Source organism: Myxocyprinus asiaticus, chromosome 20, assembly GCF_019703515.2.
Source record: "Myxocyprinus asiaticus isolate MX2 ecotype Aquarium Trade chromosome 20, UBuf_Myxa_2, whole genome shotgun sequence".
Lineage (NCBI taxonomy): Eukaryota > Metazoa > Chordata > Actinopteri > Cypriniformes > Catostomidae > Myxocyprinus > Myxocyprinus asiaticus.
In genome coordinates, this window is record NC_059363.1 from 17609508 (window position 1) to 17626470 (window position 16963).

Here is a 16963-nt window from a genome sequence, read left to right on the forward strand (position 1 = left end):
TGTAAACTAACATCAAACATCTTCATGTCCACTACAGCAGAGTTCTCTTAATGTGATGCATGTCTTGTATATAGTGTAAAATAATTTCAGTTTTACAGACTGTATAAAGCCAATATTTTGTTTCAAATGTGAAACTCTTTTATGAGATGTAACACATTAAACCAAGGTGAAAAAAGGAAAAGCCTCTCAATGGTGTTGTGATTGTTGTCATGTAAAGTTGATTTTGGCAGCCCACACACTCACAAACTTAAATATTACGTACATAAATACATTAAAATACATTTTTGCTTAAATCTAATCATTACCATTAACATTTAATTAACATGTATTTACACACTGCAACTCACTTTGATGATGATTTCTATCATCATTTATGTGTGGCCCAGCATGAATTGGACATGTGTTCCTGTATGTTTAAGGGTGAGTGTACTGTATATTTGCATGAATGAGCATGTGTGTGTTGTAGATCCATATTAAATAGACTCTCTAAATTGTTCTTTTTTCTATATTGCATGAGAAATTGATAGTTTTGTGTGTATTATGTCAGAAAATGATTTGCCGCAGCCACTATGAGTGCCGCTATGAAGCAGTGCATGCTCATTTATTTCTCTTCTGTAAGTGTGTGTTTGTGCAATTGTTTAAACAGCAGTTCCTTTGTTAATGTCTCCTGTGTGAGTGGCTCTGTTTGATTCCAGGTCTCCACTACTTTGACTCTCAGCTTTCAATGTTGCCCTCTCTTTTCCATCCCCACCAGACCTGATACACACACACATACAATATATCAAGGCTTTAAATGTGATGGTATTTTGTCTTGTAAACTGTGATTGATAAAAGGGAACTCAACATTTAATATAGTGCACTGGAACTGGAATATATGTCATCATATTCTTTTCTGTAATTACATTTCATCATTTCTTGCCGTATTGATAAGATGATTCCAACTAAACTAAAGTATATCCTATCAGAATGAAGTAAACAAAAATCAGGAGAGATCACGTAACGCCTGTGTTTAACTTTTCTCTGGTGCTCCACAGCTGCGACTGATGGGCCCGTCCGCATAATAATAAACGATCAAAGCAGAAACTGGAGTCTGGGTGAATTATTATGCTGCAGCATAAGTCTAGATATACAGTATGTATTAGAGTGAAATCGCTAGCGTGGAAGACGGTGTACAATATTCTCAGTATTCTTAGCAATTGAGTGAGAATTGTCTGGGGCAGGACGCTGCCAACCTCTCGGGCACAGCTGAGTGAGGATATGCTGTAGGCCAGCGGCCAGGGGGACTGTGATCCCAGCAAAAGAGCCAGGTGATTTAGGGACTTAGGTCTATATAAAAATGTCTATAACAAAACGAAGGTTGGTTTAAGAACCTTTTAAGAACCTTGCTTTAAAGGAATATTCTGGGTTCAATACAAGTTAAGCTCAATCAAAAGCATTTGTGGAATAATGTTGATTACCACAAAAAAAATTTATGAATCGTCCCTCCTTTTCTTTAAAAAAAAAAAAAAAAAAAAAAAAAAAAGGCACTTACAATGGAAGTGAAAAGGGACACATTTTGAAGGGTAAAAGCAGAAATGTGAAGCTTATAATTCTATAAACGCACTTATATTAATTCTTCTGTTAAAACTCATGTATTAATTGAGCGGTAAAGTTGTGTAAATTGAAATTTTTACAGTCATTTTAGGGTTTGTTGATATTATATTGGCATGGAGGAGTCACGTGATGCTATGCGAGTGGAAGCAGCCTAGTGGCGAGCTCCGCTACACATTGCTACAATTATCCTTTCAATCAATATTACTCGGTGAGAACTGATTTAGTTTTGATTGTTAAACTGCACTGGGAGTGTAGGATGTCACAGAATTCGAAATCGTTGGCCTGTGGGGACATTAAAAAGCATTTACGGTTGCACTTGCCTGTCACCTCTCAAGAGCAAGATGGCCCACTGACTCTCTCGATCTACTCTTTTTATTTTCCTTTATTGACTTATTGTTGAGTTACTTTGTTCATTTTGTCAATGTTGTTATTTACTGGGGCCTATTTCATTGAAAATTTTATGTGCAGTTCAATTGTACGGTTTATGTAAAATAAAAAACCCACAGGACTGAAGTAATCGTGTAGTTGGATTTCCGGGGGATGGACACCAGTTGGGACTGATATTCCCCTTTTTCTCCCAATTTGGAATGCCCAATTCCCAATGTGCTTTTAAGTCCAGGTGGCAGAGGACAAATCCCAGTTGCCTCCACGTCTGAGACCGTCAACCCGCGCATCTTATCACATGGCTTGTTGAGTGTGTCCCCACGGAGACATAGCACATGTGGAGGCTTCACGCCATCTACCGCGGCATCCACGCACAACTCACCTCGCGCCCCACCGAGAACAAACCACATTATAGTGACCACGAGGAGGTTACCCCATGTGACTACCCTCCCTAGCAACCGGGCCAATTTGGTTGCTTAGGAGACCAGGCTGGAGTCACTCAGCACGCCCTGGGATTCAAACTAGCGAATAAAATTCAGGTTAATCGATTAAGCAGAGTAATTACATCTCTTATACATTATTATTATTATTATTATTATTATAACCTTTATTTAACCAGGATAACCTCTCTGAGATTAAAAATCTCTTTTACAGGAGTGTCCTGGCCAAGATGGGCAGCAAGTAAATCAAAAATATACAACCTAATTAAAAACAAAACTACAAACTACATATAGATCAAGTGGGTCATAGTTTTTCTGATAATAGTAGATGTTTTATTAATATTATGTGGTCAGTTGCAAATAATCAGACCCTGATTGCGGCCATCTCACTTGACACTGAGAAGGCGTTTGATAGGGTGGAATGGGAATATCTTTTTTAAGATTTTGGAAATGTACGGGTTTGGGAACACTTTTATTGGGTGGATTAAGTTACTATATAAACATCCATCAGCAGCAGTTTCCTCAGTTTGAATTATTTTTGTCTTGGTAAGGGAACCCATCAAGGCTGTCCTCTCTCCCCTTTGCCACAATAAGAAAAGAGGATGATTTTCCTGGTATTGTAGCAGGAGGTGTGGTGCGTAAACTTTTACTCTATGCAGATGATAAATTATTGTTTGTCTCCGATCTTAGAAGCTCTAATCCTAGCCTCCACAGAATTACTCATTCTTTCTCCTAATTTTCAGGATACAGGGTGAATTGGTCTAAATCGGAAATTCTTGCTCTGACAACATATTGCCCTACCACAGCTTTCCCACCTGGCGCCTTTCAATGGCCCAAGCAAGGCATTACGTATTTAGGCATTTTATTTCCAGCAAATTTGAGAGATTTAGTTTAGAGCTAAATTTGACCTATTAATGAAAAAGTTCTCGTGTGATGTTGATAGGTGGGCTTCACTACATTTGTCTAGGCTGGGAAAATGAACTGTATCCCCAAATTCAATTATTTACTGCAGTCTCTCCCTCTAAAAGTTCCAAAACATTTGATAGAATATCTAAGTTTTTTTATTTGGAATGGTTAACGACCTCAGTTACATTTCAGTAAGTTACATAGATCAACTGACAAAGGAGGTTTAGGACTCCCCAACATTTAGTTTTATTACTATGCTTTTAATCTTAGACACTTGGCCCATTGGTCTCTTCCACCTGAGAAAGCCCCTCCCTGGTACAACATTGAACAAGCGGTCCTTGCCCCAAGTCTTTCTATTTAATTGCCTAAAGAAGTAAAAATGCATCCCATTATTTCACACTTACATTCAGTATGGACAAAGGTTTCCCGTATGTTCAGTTTTGACACTTACCTAAATGTTTCCTCAAGTATATGGCTGAACTCAAATTATGTATTAACAAGTCCCCCTTTTGCTGGAAAGAATGGATTGAGAGGGGTGTTGCTTCACTTGGTAACCTTTATGAAAACTTTGAGCTTTGAGATCATTTGAAAATATAATTGCGCCATTTACTTTGTAATATTTTTGGTCGTAGCACACAGCCCCCTAAAGCTGCAGACACCCTCTGTATGGTGCTCACGGCCTTTGGAAAGGGGCATGAAGCATCTATGTTTTATTCCTCATTGATTCAGGGTCTTGGTGACAGGGCCTTAACAGCTCTTAAGAGGTTATGGAAAAGAGATTTGAACTTGGTACTGGAGGATGAGGAGTGGGAAAGAATTTAAAAACATGTTAAAACTATGTCTAGGGATGCAAGGGTATGCCTTATTTAGTTTACGATTTTGCGTAGTTTCTACTGGACTCCCTCTAGATTGTTTAGGCTTGATTTAAAAGACACACCTACCTGCTGGTGATGCCAGTTGGAGAATGGAGCCATAGCCCATGCTCTGTGGTTCTGCACTAAGATTCAAGATCCTCAAATTTCATTTTGCCCCAGACTATATATATTGGGTGATGGGGCGGTTATTAAAGTATGTGACAAATATACAAAAAGCTGGGTCCAAACTAGTGTAATGATTGGCAGACAAATAATTGTTAGAGGATGGAAGTCAGCTGGTGCTCCTTCATTTCATGAATGGTTCACCGAATTGGGCAGGGTGGCAGCACTCAAAAAGATGTCATATAAATAGCTTGGCAGATTAGATGCATATGGTAAGAAATGGGACAAATACATGCCATTTCTGGAAGGCTCTCGCTGAGGGCCATGTGGAGAGAAACTCTTTTTTTCTTGTTTCTCTTCGTATTTATATATGTATACTCAGGCTTGGACCACAGGAATATTTGTTGGGGGTTGGGGTGGGGTTGGGGACTGGGAGGGGGATAAGGAATTAATGGGGGTTAAAGGGGGATAATGGTTGACTGTGCATGTTTGTTTTTCTTTGTTCTGTATTGTGTTTGAGAGTCAATTAATAAAAATGGTAATCTGATATTACATCACCATGGCAACAAAGTTGTAAAATTAGCTATAACTTTACACAGAAAAGGTAAGTGATTTTATCACACTAAAATTACGTTAACACGCATACTGTTTATGTCATGTAACTATACTTTTGAAAAAGTGAGTATTTTAACATTCAAAAATTGGCCCCCATTCACTTCTAAGTAAATGTGTCACTGTAACCCAGATTTTTGCTTTTTTTAAAGAAAAGGAGGGGCAAGTCAAAATAAATTTCTGTGGTAATCAACATTATGCCACAAATGCTGTCGACTGAGTTTAACTTAAATATTACTTTAAGAACCATGTAGTCTCTTTTCAGTGTGTTTAACTCACTTCTTCTTAAAAAGCTTTTTAAAGGAACTCCTAAATCCTTTTCCCTCTTTCCTACCACGTTCATTCAAGGGGGTGTGGTCATAGTCATCAGACACAGCCCTGAGTTTTAACTCCTCCCACACTAGGCTTCTGGGATCCTACAGAAGAGAGTGAACACAAACATTAATGCTCTCTCTTGTAATTATCTATTAGTTATAAGTTAATTATCAATTAATCAAGCAGCATGCATTTGAAATTATCCAGGGTATTTGTGTATAAGAGACAACATGTGATGTATAGGTTAGAATCTCTCCTCTGTGTTTCTATAATAATGTGTAAGAGCCCTCACTATGTGATGTATCTGTTAGGAAGCCTACCTTGTGATGGATTGGTCGTGGCTGCTCCTCTGTGTCAGTGTGTGTCTCGTATCTGTGTTTTGGACTGCTGGACCTCTGTCTTGATTTTGCACTCGACTGTCGCTCCAGTCTTGGGTGACCAGGAGTTTTCGCCTGTTGGGCATGGCTATCAATACTGTCCATCTGCAGGCCATTCAGGGATTTGCTCTTTCTCTGCACCGCCTGCAGAGGGCGTGGCCTCACAATGTCTGCTGGATCAGGTGACACACAACCCCGGTTGGACCTATAAACCACACCCCCACTACTCCGCCCCCTACTGTGGGATTGGTGAGGTGGACTATGGGAAGGACTACAGCGCACAAAGGCGATATCAATGCTGGAGTCAGAAGAATGGGATGGACTTGAGCAGTGTGAGTCTCTGCCTCCATATGGAAAGAACGCTCTGAGAGCATCCGTAAAGGCCGATCCGGCTCCCTCTGTCTCTGGAATGCTGTGCAGAGGAACAGCCAGTGCTTTGTGGCGAGAATCAGAATCGGATAGAAAGGAGACAGGGGATGGGATTTCTGGATTGTAGTTATAGGGCGCCACTTCATAGTCAGGGTAGCGTTTGCTATGATGCAAACCTTGAGGATCACTTAGAGAGAAAAACAAAGAGAAAAATTATACATTTACATTATGAAGCTAATTTTATAAAATACAGGGTCCCAAAAAATATTTAGAATGAAAATTCTGTATTATGCACCTTATGTAGTCCCAAACCTGTAAGACATTCGTTATACCAAGGAACAGAAAACGTGATGTTAGGAAGAATGTAAGCCTCAGTCACCATTCACTTTTTATTGCATCTTTCTTTCCATGCAATTAATTTTCTTTTGTGTTCCATGGATAAAGTGAGTCATAAGGGTTTGGAACAACATGAGGTTGAGCAAATGAAGAGACAATTTTCATTTTTGGGTAAATTATCCCTTTAAGCCTCACTTAAATATGCACAAATGCCATTGCATTATGAAACAAAATATCAAACCAAGTGAAATTTATTTTATAGAATTATAGGAAAAACTTTTCAAGCAAAACATTTCAGAGAAAGACGTTTGTGCAATATGTAAAAATTTTCATGTAATATTCGCCTTTTTTTTTTGCCAATGTGTGAATGGCTTGTAATGCAACTTAAAAAATTAGCCCTTCCCGGACTTCCTAGGTTGCCTATTAAAGCCTGTGGACTGATTTCCATGCGAAGGGAGCGGGTCGCTTTTGTCAGGAAAATCCATAGGATGTGATGTTTATGCGTGCTCCCGAGAGCCTTGCCTTAGCAATAGCTTCTCTTCCGAGTCAACAGACAGTCTGCACTAGGCAACGTTATCTTAGAGATGGAATCCAGCAAACGTCCGGCTCCCAGCACAACACCGACTCCTACACAAACTCAAAGTAAGCCAAAAAAAAAACTACTGAATCCCATCTGGCTAAGCAGAAACGTGATCGTGGTCGACCGAAAACTAGAGTGAACATCGGCAGGGCATTTGATTCCTGGAGGGAACTTCGTTCGGTTTTGTGGATCAAAACCAACCCTGAATTGGCGTTCTTCTTATTGGACAGGTAAGCTTACATAACCAGGGTTGGGGAGTAATGGAATACATGTAACGGGATTATGTATTTAAAATACAAAATATAAGTAACTGTATTCCACTACAGTTACAATTTAAATCATTGGTATTTAGAATACAGTTACATTCAAAAAGTATTTTGATTACTGAAGAGATTACTTTGCATTTTATTGTCATTTGTTTCATTTAATATTTAGTCCTTTCAGATGGAAAACATTTATACATATAAATGATGTGATCCAAAGTGCATTTGAACAGCAGTGAAACACTTTCTTATGATGTGTTACATTCATACGAGCAGACAGAGAAGTAAGTTTGAAATAAGTTTGGAGCAGAAGAAATAGAAATAAACCTTGTGTAATACGTTACAAATTACATTTTACAGCATGTATTCTGTAATCTATAGTGGAATACATTTCAAAAGTAACCCTCCCAACCCTGTACATAACTGCAAAGCATGTGAAATATAGTGCCATAAGGATTGATCTGTGTAATTTTAGCTAACTTGATCTTGCCTGCACAGTAACTGTCATAAACAATGTTAATCTGTAATTATTCAGCAAGGTAAACTACAATAACACATGAAATTAATGCTAGACAATGTTCAAGATGATGCAAAAAGACCCATTCATTAGTGTAACGTAACTTGGTTATACAGAAAATATATACATTCTATTATTATAAAACAATAGCGCAACATTTTGTGTCAACATATTTATAATGTACAGTCTATTTTGTAAACAGCTACTGTCATTATCCACCAAATTTAGCTAACAGCTATTGATAAAGCTGGCTAGCTAGCTACGCCGACATAGGCTATCGTATGTTATGCAGTCAATATATCATGCAAAGAAAAGTGATTACTTCAAACTACAGTCTCACATAGTCAGACCTATATCCACACTTTGTTTTAGCCCTGCTCCAGCACTGAAGAGTCAAATATAATATACAGTCTCAAAGTTTGTAGTAAAACAATCATAACTGTGTAATTTTAATTATGCTACCTCTGTCAGCATGATGCCGGTGAATCACATTGTCTCTTTGTTCGTTACGGCATTGTTTTGGCTGATGCTCGCGTCCCTATGGAGTGTGTGCGTGAACAACAGGTAGCTGGCTGCAGTTCACTTAACGGCCACAGGTGTCATTAATAACAAGGGTTTCTGAATCTTACATACTGCACCTTTAAATTAATAAAACAATAGATATACATTTCAAAAAAGTGTGTTGGACATTTTCTGGTTCTAAAACGTATAAATATGTCCATAGTTAATGTGATGAACTACACCTGTGTGAACTTGACGGAAAATGACTTCATACTTTCAGTAAAAAAGGGCAGCCATTTGGTTAAAAGTAAAAGAAAAAACCTCAATAAAGAACATTTCTAGTATTGTTGAAAATGCCAATTGGTTTGATATTTTTTTTCTAATGCAATGAAACTCATAAATTTTTAAGTGTGATCCAAATGTGTCCAAATACATTTTAGAGCCACTGTATTTGGTTAGTGCTGGTATTATCTACTCACTTTTGTGCACTGGTGTTACTGTAATTTTTCTGGTAGTCTACTTTATTCAACTGCCTTACTGTAGACCTGTCATGAAAGACAAGTAATGGCATGTAAGTGTTTTAACACATACAAAACACTAATGTTGAGTGTTAGTCACTAACTAACATAAACTGACCTGCTGAGCTCTTTATGGGTGTGCGAGGGCCGCGCTTGTTGGTGTGTGCACAGGTTATGTGTATGTTCTCGCAGGGTATGTGTGTGTGTGAGAATTTCCTGGTTGTGCTGAAGCAGATGGCTGTACTGGGTTGAGAAAGATCGGAGTTGTTGCACACACACCAGTAACAGGTAATAATCGGGATGGTCTGATTCTGTCTGATGCAACAGATTCTGCAAAACATACACACATCTGCTGAAGTTGTATACTGATTGGAAAGTTTTAAGGTTGCAAATACACACACATGCTGTCAGATGGTCACTTCATTAACGCACAACCACTAATAATTTCAAATGTGCCTAAATATGCTGTTAGTATGAGTATAAAGATAAATTTGACTACCTGCAGGAGTGTATGGTATTCTGGGATACGCTGGACAGGCTGTAGAAGCAGAGAGTGCAAAGATGGGCACGTCTCATCTCCTGTGATGTCACTCTGGATTAAAACATACAACAACAAATCAGAAAGCATGTAGATGTAGATTCATCTCAGCTAGAACTGTGTGCTGTCATTGAAAATGGAATGATGCTAAATTAAGATCATTCATGGAAACAAAGTAAAACAACATGAATTTTGTCAAATAGATATTTGCTAAGGTTGTATGCATAGACTAAATTTTTTTAAACATGCAAGTGAGGGCACAGATATATGTATGTTGAGTGTCTCTGAACCTCAGATTGCTGTAACATATTTCTCTCTATATACAGTAACTATATTACAAATATGCGCATGTTCAAAAATATCCAAAGAGTGAAACCTTTTTAAAATGTCCATAAGTGTTTTCCAACTTTGTACTATTTACATAACTATACTGTATATTATTTATATTATATATCAGATTATTACAACTATTATATACAAAAACATACTTTACATTTGTGTGTGCATACCTCCAGTAAGCTGCCTGATTTTGTAGAGATCAGTCTGACGACAGACAAACATTCAGGCAGCTCCCTTAAATATGATACATAGTGATCCAGAAAATCACTCTGCAAACATGACAAGATAAAAAACACTTCAGAATGTCTAGTGAACTTTATTGGTTAGAAGAGGCATTATTACATGATAATTATCAATTTATTATTCATTTGTTTTAAAACCAGTTGTATGACACAGAGGGAACCTTGTCTTAACTGCAAAGAATGTTCTGGGTTCAATACAAGTTAAGCTCAATTGAAAGCATCTGTGGCACAATGTTGACTACTACAAAAAATAATTTCTACTTGTCCTTCATTTATTTAAAATAAGCAGATTTGCAGATACAGTAAGCCACTTAAAATGGTGAATGGGGCCAATCCATAAATGTTAAAATCATTTAGAACAGAGATATGATCGCAATTAAAACATGTTCCTCACATATAATGTTTACGTTTTGTGGCTATACATTTGAAACAATGTGTATGTTAACATTTATGGACTGGCCCCATTCACTTTCATTGTAAGTGCATTTCTGTAACCGTTTTAAAAAAATAAACGAGGAACGGGTCAAAATTATTTTCTGTGGTAACATTATGCCACAAATGCTGTTAGTTGAGCTTAACTTGTAATTAACCCAGAACAATCCTTAACACATTCCTCTTTGATTCCTTGGCCTTGTTTATTTGACCTAAGGAAATGTTTATCAGTTTGTGGTGATATACTAGGGAATTGCTTTCTCAGAGAAGTAGTTGTTGTTACTTCTTTGCTGGTGAGCCTTAGAAATACATCTCCCATTATGCCGTGCCATTGGCTCTTCAAAACTCTCTCCTGGAGGAGGTGTAGGAGCTCCAGGTGCTGCTGAATCAAGAAACGCAGAGAAGGAGGGAAAAGCCTGAGAGAGAGAGAGAGAGAGAGAGAGAGAGAGAGAGAGGCAAAAAAAAGATCAATAAAGCAACATTATGCATTTTTAATATTATATTCCTTTCATCAAATGTGTAAATACTCTTAAAATTAACACCAGGTGAGAGGTGAAAAGATCAAATCTGCATGATACTGTGTTTCCTGTCTCAAAACTAACTGAGCACTGGACTCTGTGAACTTGCAAAACAGAGAGAATTCAGTCGCCTGTGTGATGATCTGCCCACTGTTATGTCGGGTAAATGGTGCTCTCAGTAACTTTTTGCTCGTGTCATCTTGGACTTACAGTGACACCTACTGGTGTGGACGCAGCATCATTCAAAATCAATAGTTTTCCTTTACAGATACCATTGTAGAAATTCACTATTCACAATCAGCCATGATTAATTAAATCCAAGAGTGAAAGTGTCCAATAACAAGACGGTTACTGAGAATAAGCGAGTAGTGTTCAGCTGGTCATGTGATTCTAAAATGGCAGCCCCCATGAGGGCGCCCCTGTGCCATGTACAATAACACAGCTTTTATAAGGTTACTGATATGACTGGAGTCCTCATCTCATGTGAGTGGTCATGATTTTATACATATGTTTCAAAATTACAATTAATTTCTTTAGGAGTAAACATTTTTAATGGGGGAAAAACTACTGAGTGCACCTTTAACTGTATTTCACCTTATGTATGTGTGAGAGACATCCATAGTTACCGTTTGTCGTGGAGGTTTGCATTCTCTGAGCCATTAAAAGTGATGTTGGCCTTTAAAAGGAGTGAGAGATAAGACACATAGACTCTCTCAGATTCCAACAGCTCCAGTGCTGCTGTCTGCCTTTGTGCTGTGAAAATACACATTTTAAACTTTTCGTTCATGTATGTTTGATTTTAAGCCTATATGCTAGTGTTGTCTTAAAAGTTGCCAAAAATCATCTACGTATATGCATTTAAAATGTACAGTCTTTCTCTTTCAGGAATACAGACCAAAAATAATGATGATTCATCTTGTATTACACAGTTTTTTGTCTAATTAAATGCTTTCTAGAATGAGAATGTCTTATTCTTCAACGACTAGCTGACTAGCAAGTAGCAAATCATGCGCTGATTCTTGAAATATGGGACAAAACATGTTTTGAATCTTAGTTTTTATTATTAAATACTAAATTCATTTGAAATGTATTGTAGATCAGCTAACGGACCATATAAGGGAACAGGTGTTTATAAAAATGCCATTTCTGAAAATTGACATTTATTCACTTAGATAACTTACATCTTACTGTTATTTGTCTCAACTCCGTCAGACACACTAAACAGCACGCTATTTTAATTTGATCCATCCAACAAGAGTGTAAAGTCTTTAATTATCTAATAATGGTGTTGAACAAAGGAGTAAAGTGATGAAATACATTCTATAATTTCTTTTTTCTGTTTCCACACTATTATAAAAAAAATCTGACAGAGTTGACACAAAGTGAGGACACAAGTGAGGATAAGCAGTCTTGTATGGAAAATAGAATTTAAAGTTGACTTCATATATTGTTTGATATCATACAGATATCTTACCTTATATATATTACCTTTCATTTGATATTTCTAATTATGAATTTGTTGCATTGTGACATCTTGCTGAGGACAGGTTAAGTTACATGTGCTTCCAAGTAAATAGAATGCATATTAAAAAATTCTAATGAAATTATTAAAAAATATAAGTAATAAATGCCCTGAGTAAACACATTTCCTTTAGATGTAACTTTTCCAGTATTTTTATTATTATAAATTTCTTGATTTTTAGTATAAAGAGGACTTATGTATGTAGGACATGTTTTGCCCCTTATCTCAAGAATCAGTGCATGGTTAACGGCTGTGAGGTAAACTAATGGCTATTTGCTATTTAAAAAATAAATAAATAAAAGAAGCCCTTGTATATGTCTCACCCAAACTTCCTGTTTCAATAGAAAATAAATCAACACAGGAAAGAAAACTACACTCGTCATGTGATTTCACATGGTCTTTAATAATATTTTTGTAAATAATTATTGGAAAAGCTTGTGTGTGTGTGTACTGTGCAAATCACTCACTTGAATTGTTCAGCTCTTTCAGATCTCGGCTGTTTTTTCTTTCTCTCCACACCGGTGACTTTTTTTGGCCAGCACTGTCGTGCTCAGGATAAGAATCTAACCATACAAACACCCTCTGTATTTATCCTATACAGTCCCATATATTAATTTCTGATTTCTGGCTATCTGATTGTTCTTAGACATGTGTTTATAATACAATTTACTGTATATTATAGTTGAAGTAGTTTATAGTGTATTCATTCACATAAGCGTCCGTCTCTAAAGTGTTGTACTCACTCTGATTGGCCGACAGGCTGCTGATGTAATGTTGAATGAGACTGAGTGCTGTTTGGCTGGACAGAGAGGTGTGACCATCCACTGACCCTTCCCCCCTTGACTCATTCCTGCCAATGATACAGCACCAACTTTCCATTTTTGTTTAAATATTTCTATATACTTGATTGAGAAATGGACATACAAGGCAGAGAGACTTTATCTATAATGTTTTATTTTTGTGTTTGATCTTCAGATGTACAGGACCAAATAGACTATAGAAATACATTGTAGCATAAAGTACCATTTTGACATAAGAGTGTAGCACCTGTGTTGTTTGCTCTGCATGAGGTCCAGGTCTCTTTGTAGGTCTTTTTGGTTGCTCCTGGCTTCAGATAACTGCACTAGAGCAGTACTTATGTCTTCCTGCACCACACACACAAATATATATATATATATATATATATATATATATATATATATATATATATATATAAAACTATGTAAATGCTTACTAAAACAATATTATACTTTTAAAATTACATTGTTTATGTAACATTATATCCCCAAATGTCCACACAAGGTAAGTAAAATCCTAGGAAAATGGCTTGAAAAACATACTAAATAATGTCTTTATAAAAATCTAAAGGTGCAACAAGGTTTGGTTAAGGGTAAGACTAATTGGTAGGACAACAGAAAATATATTTAGTTCAGTATTATAACATAAAATGGAAAATCTCCACCTTTATAAAAAACAAATGCCCAATGTGTGTGTGTGTGTGTGTGTGTGTGTGTGCATGCTAGAACCTGTAAGGTGTTAAGTGTGTTTCTGAGAGACAGGATCTTGTCGCTGGTTTCTTGCTGACAGGCAGAGAATTTCACCTCCAATTGGCTGTAGCATTGTCGTAGAGTGGCAACATCTCCAGCCATGTGTTCAACTCCTGAGTTTAACTCCAACCACATTGCCTGAAACTGAAGCAAGAGGTCAGAGGTCAATCAACGCAGAGTAGAGAGAAGGAAAAGAGAGAAAATGAGGAGGACAAAGTTAATCAAAAAAGAGAGGAGAGTAGCCTCAAAGCAATAGAATCAGGGAGGTACAAGTTAAATATAGGTCACACTCTTCCTATTAGCAATTCATTGCCTCAATGAGTTCTACTTTTTTTACATGAGTAATCTGTGTCTAAAAGAGTGTGTTAACAATTAAGGGATTCATAAAAAAAATGAGTTTAAATAGATAATGAACTGAAACACACACACCCACACCAAAGCATACAACATCATGTGAAAGCTATCCCAGAGAGAGAGAGAGAGAGAGAGAGAGAGAGAGAGAGAGATCACAATATAGATAGTGATACAGCCCTCGTTTCATTGTCCATATTAAATGTGACATTTTACCTGAAGAAGGTCTATGGCATCTATGTCGTCACCTGTACCTGCAAGAACACACAAGCACACACTTTCATCAAAAACACAGATGGCATTGCATCGAAATGTAATAACTGAAATGCTTATGCACTACTAAGAAGAAAGAAAACTATATAAAAGGTTTCATGGAACTCATCATTAATGATCAAATTAATGCACATTAAAAAGGATGATGGAAGATCTACAACAGCACAAGCATTTTTATAGACTAACCCAAACCTCTGTGAAAAGCTATGTTTAGACTTGTTAGATATCTACAGTTTGTTTACCCTTTATTTTGCCATTCTCCATGATCTGATGGTCTTCAAGTTCCAAATCCAGGATTGTAGTTTCAGATCCTCTTTAGTATGGATCATCCATAGTTGAGTTTCCTGGCTCAAACTGATTATCTCATGAGCAGATGAAACGTTGCATGTTTTGATGTTGTTCGAAATGACAGAAAGAGTTTTCGGAGCTCTCTAAGTCTGTGGAACTTTTTGGGTCTATCACTTCTCTTTCCTTCTCTCTCTCATCTTTCCCATCTATCTCTTCCCCTCCTCTTTGAAACATGTGAGACTGATTGAGTACAAAAAGGTGCCTTGTTTTACAGTAAGTGGATGGATGAAGGGGGAGAGAAAAAGACAGAGACATCTGTTGGCATTTTTTTATAGCTCAGAATCAGACGATTAAATTTCCTCCTCAACCATTAAGACCAATTTTCCATTTTACAATGAACTCTGGAAAGGATTTTGTAGACAGATGAACAAAAACACCCTCACAATTAGTGTCATAAACTCCAAATTTTATTGAGGTGCTAAACAATGAAACAAATAAAACACCTATAAGAATGTTTCAGTAAAGTACTCAGTACAACAGCTTGGCTTTTGCTTTCTAGAGCACTAGTTGTCAATCCATCTCTTTGAGCTGAAGCTTCCTTTAAAGTTCAGTTCCACATCTAATCAATCACAATGTCTTCAGGTTGACTTGAAAATTACAGACTGTGATTGTGCTTCCAGCTGAAAAAACTGCTTAAACTAGCCTAAGATGGTTTTGCTGGTCTTAACTGGTCTGTTTGCCAGTTCTAGAGGCGTTTTGGGCACTTGTCTGATGGTCACACTGGGAGACCATTCATCTGAGCAGCTAAACCAGCTGAGCACCATTTAGTCAGGCTGGGAGACTAGCTAGGCCATCTTAAACCAGCTAAGACCAGCAAACTATTTTTTTAGCAGTGTTTAACTGAGCACTTCTGATCCACAGAAAACACGTTCTCACTCCAGAGGACAGGAAATTGAGCTCCACGGTCTTAAACAACTCCTGACTTTTCACCACAGTCATAAGCTCAGTTGCTTGTGCATGCTTATGTAATTTGAAGATGCACTCCATAGATGCCTGGGAGATGTGTGGTTCTCAGAAGAACTCACCCCTTCCACAAAACAAAGTACTGATTCTTAAGTGTTGTATGTGCGTACATGTGTTCTTGCTGTTTAGTGCATGCTGCTGGAACTTAAGTTGTTTCATCCCTATAATAGATCACATTGATGCCTCAGAGTTGCTCACTGTGTATCTGGCAAGATATTGCACAATGATTTCATGGACAGTAATTCTTAGTGATTTGCTTCAAGTTGAATCAAACACTCACTCAATAGATTAGGTGCTTTAAAATGAAAATGTTTTTCTGATAAAATGCCTTTCTGAAATTGCTTATTAATAAAGAGAAAATCAGTCCAAAAAGACCCTTGTTCAAAAAAGCTGTCACTTCTGTAGTCCATTTTATGCATTCTTTAAAAATTCAGTGCTTCAGATGTCATTTGAAGTATAGTTTGTCCCATCAAAGTTCATAAAATCTTTCAGTGAATGATGAACATGGTCATCTAGTTAAAAAAAAAAAAAAATTGATAGAAAATTACAAAAGAGTTTTGTTGTATTACTTAAAATGACATATGTTTGTGTGTGTATCAGTGCATGCTACTTATTGGCTTTAAGCTTCAGTCCTAGTGCTGCTTTCTTGTGGAAGATTCCGATCCACACAAGCCCTTGTGAGTCGTGAACTCCCCGTCACCTTCAAACCTAAAAAACAAAATAAAGATGACCTACTGCTGACACTTTGGAACAAAAAATACTGCACATTTCTGTGGTTGGAAGATGGGCCAGGTTTCCATAATTTAACAAATAAACTGCACTTTCAACAGGCAATCTTAGACTAGGCTAGTGCCATTGTAAATTCAAAAATAAAGCGTGAGAGCATTTGTAGGTAAATCATAGATGATCTGAAAACATGTGAAATACAGCACACACATTCATGTACATGTGCTAACAGTTTTCATATGGAAAGCATTTGTGAATTTGACCATAGGTTATACAATATTACATATAAAAATTGTATTACATAAAATGTTAAAATCTAGATTATATTTAAATCAGTCTGAACAACTGGCTTAAAGAGTCAAACATAAACTTTTCCTGACTTAATTTGAGGCATGGAGTCAATAAGCAGAAAATCACATCCATGTCTTCAGAAGCAATATAATAGGTGTGGTGAGAATTAGATCAATATTGAAGTC

The 16963-nt window shown here is 37.0% G+C and overlaps 1 protein-coding gene across 3 annotated transcripts; it reads right to left on the bottom strand.

Moving 5' to 3' along the window:
• Positions 1-607: 607 nt before the first annotated feature.
• LOC127411064 (rho guanine nucleotide exchange factor 33-like) lies at positions 608-16679 on the bottom strand. Of its 3 annotated transcripts, none has more exons than XM_051646413.1 (15): positions 14693-16679; positions 14394-14431; positions 13881-13970; positions 13327-13424; positions 13023-13129; positions 12747-12842; positions 11384-11510; positions 10523-10655; positions 9736-9834; positions 9188-9280; positions 8807-9018; positions 8650-8715; positions 5548-6160; positions 5192-5328; positions 608-756 (listed from the first exon to the last, which is right to left on the bottom strand). In XM_051646413.1, exons 1-15 carry the CDS (start codon positions 14712-14714, stop codon positions 639-641), a joined length of 2049 nt encoding a protein of 682 aa, XP_051502373.1. In that variant the 5' UTR covers positions 14715-16679; the 3' UTR covers positions 608-638. The 3 variants fall into 3 exon arrangements, with proteins under 3 accessions (XP_051502373.1, XP_051502372.1, XP_051502374.1); XM_051646412.1 differs by having other exon boundaries at positions 13806-13970; XM_051646414.1 differs by having other exon boundaries at positions 629-756; positions 5247-5328; positions 13806-13970.
• Between the last annotated feature and the right edge of the window lie 284 nt (positions 16680-16963).

Excerpts from the sequence above, each read along its gene's own strand:
- LOC127411064 (XM_051646412.1), bottom strand. The coding sequence starts at position 14,714 with ATGGAGAATGGCAAAATAAAGG. Across the intron at positions 9,281-9,735 it reads AATCAGGCAGCTTACTGGAG|AGTGACATCACAGGAGATGA; the intron begins GTATGCACACAC and ends GTTTTAATCCAG. Across the intron at positions 6,161-8,649 it reads AGTAACACCAGTGCACAAAA|TGATCCTCAAGGTTTGCATC; the intron begins GTGAGTAGATAA and ends TTTCTCTCTAAG.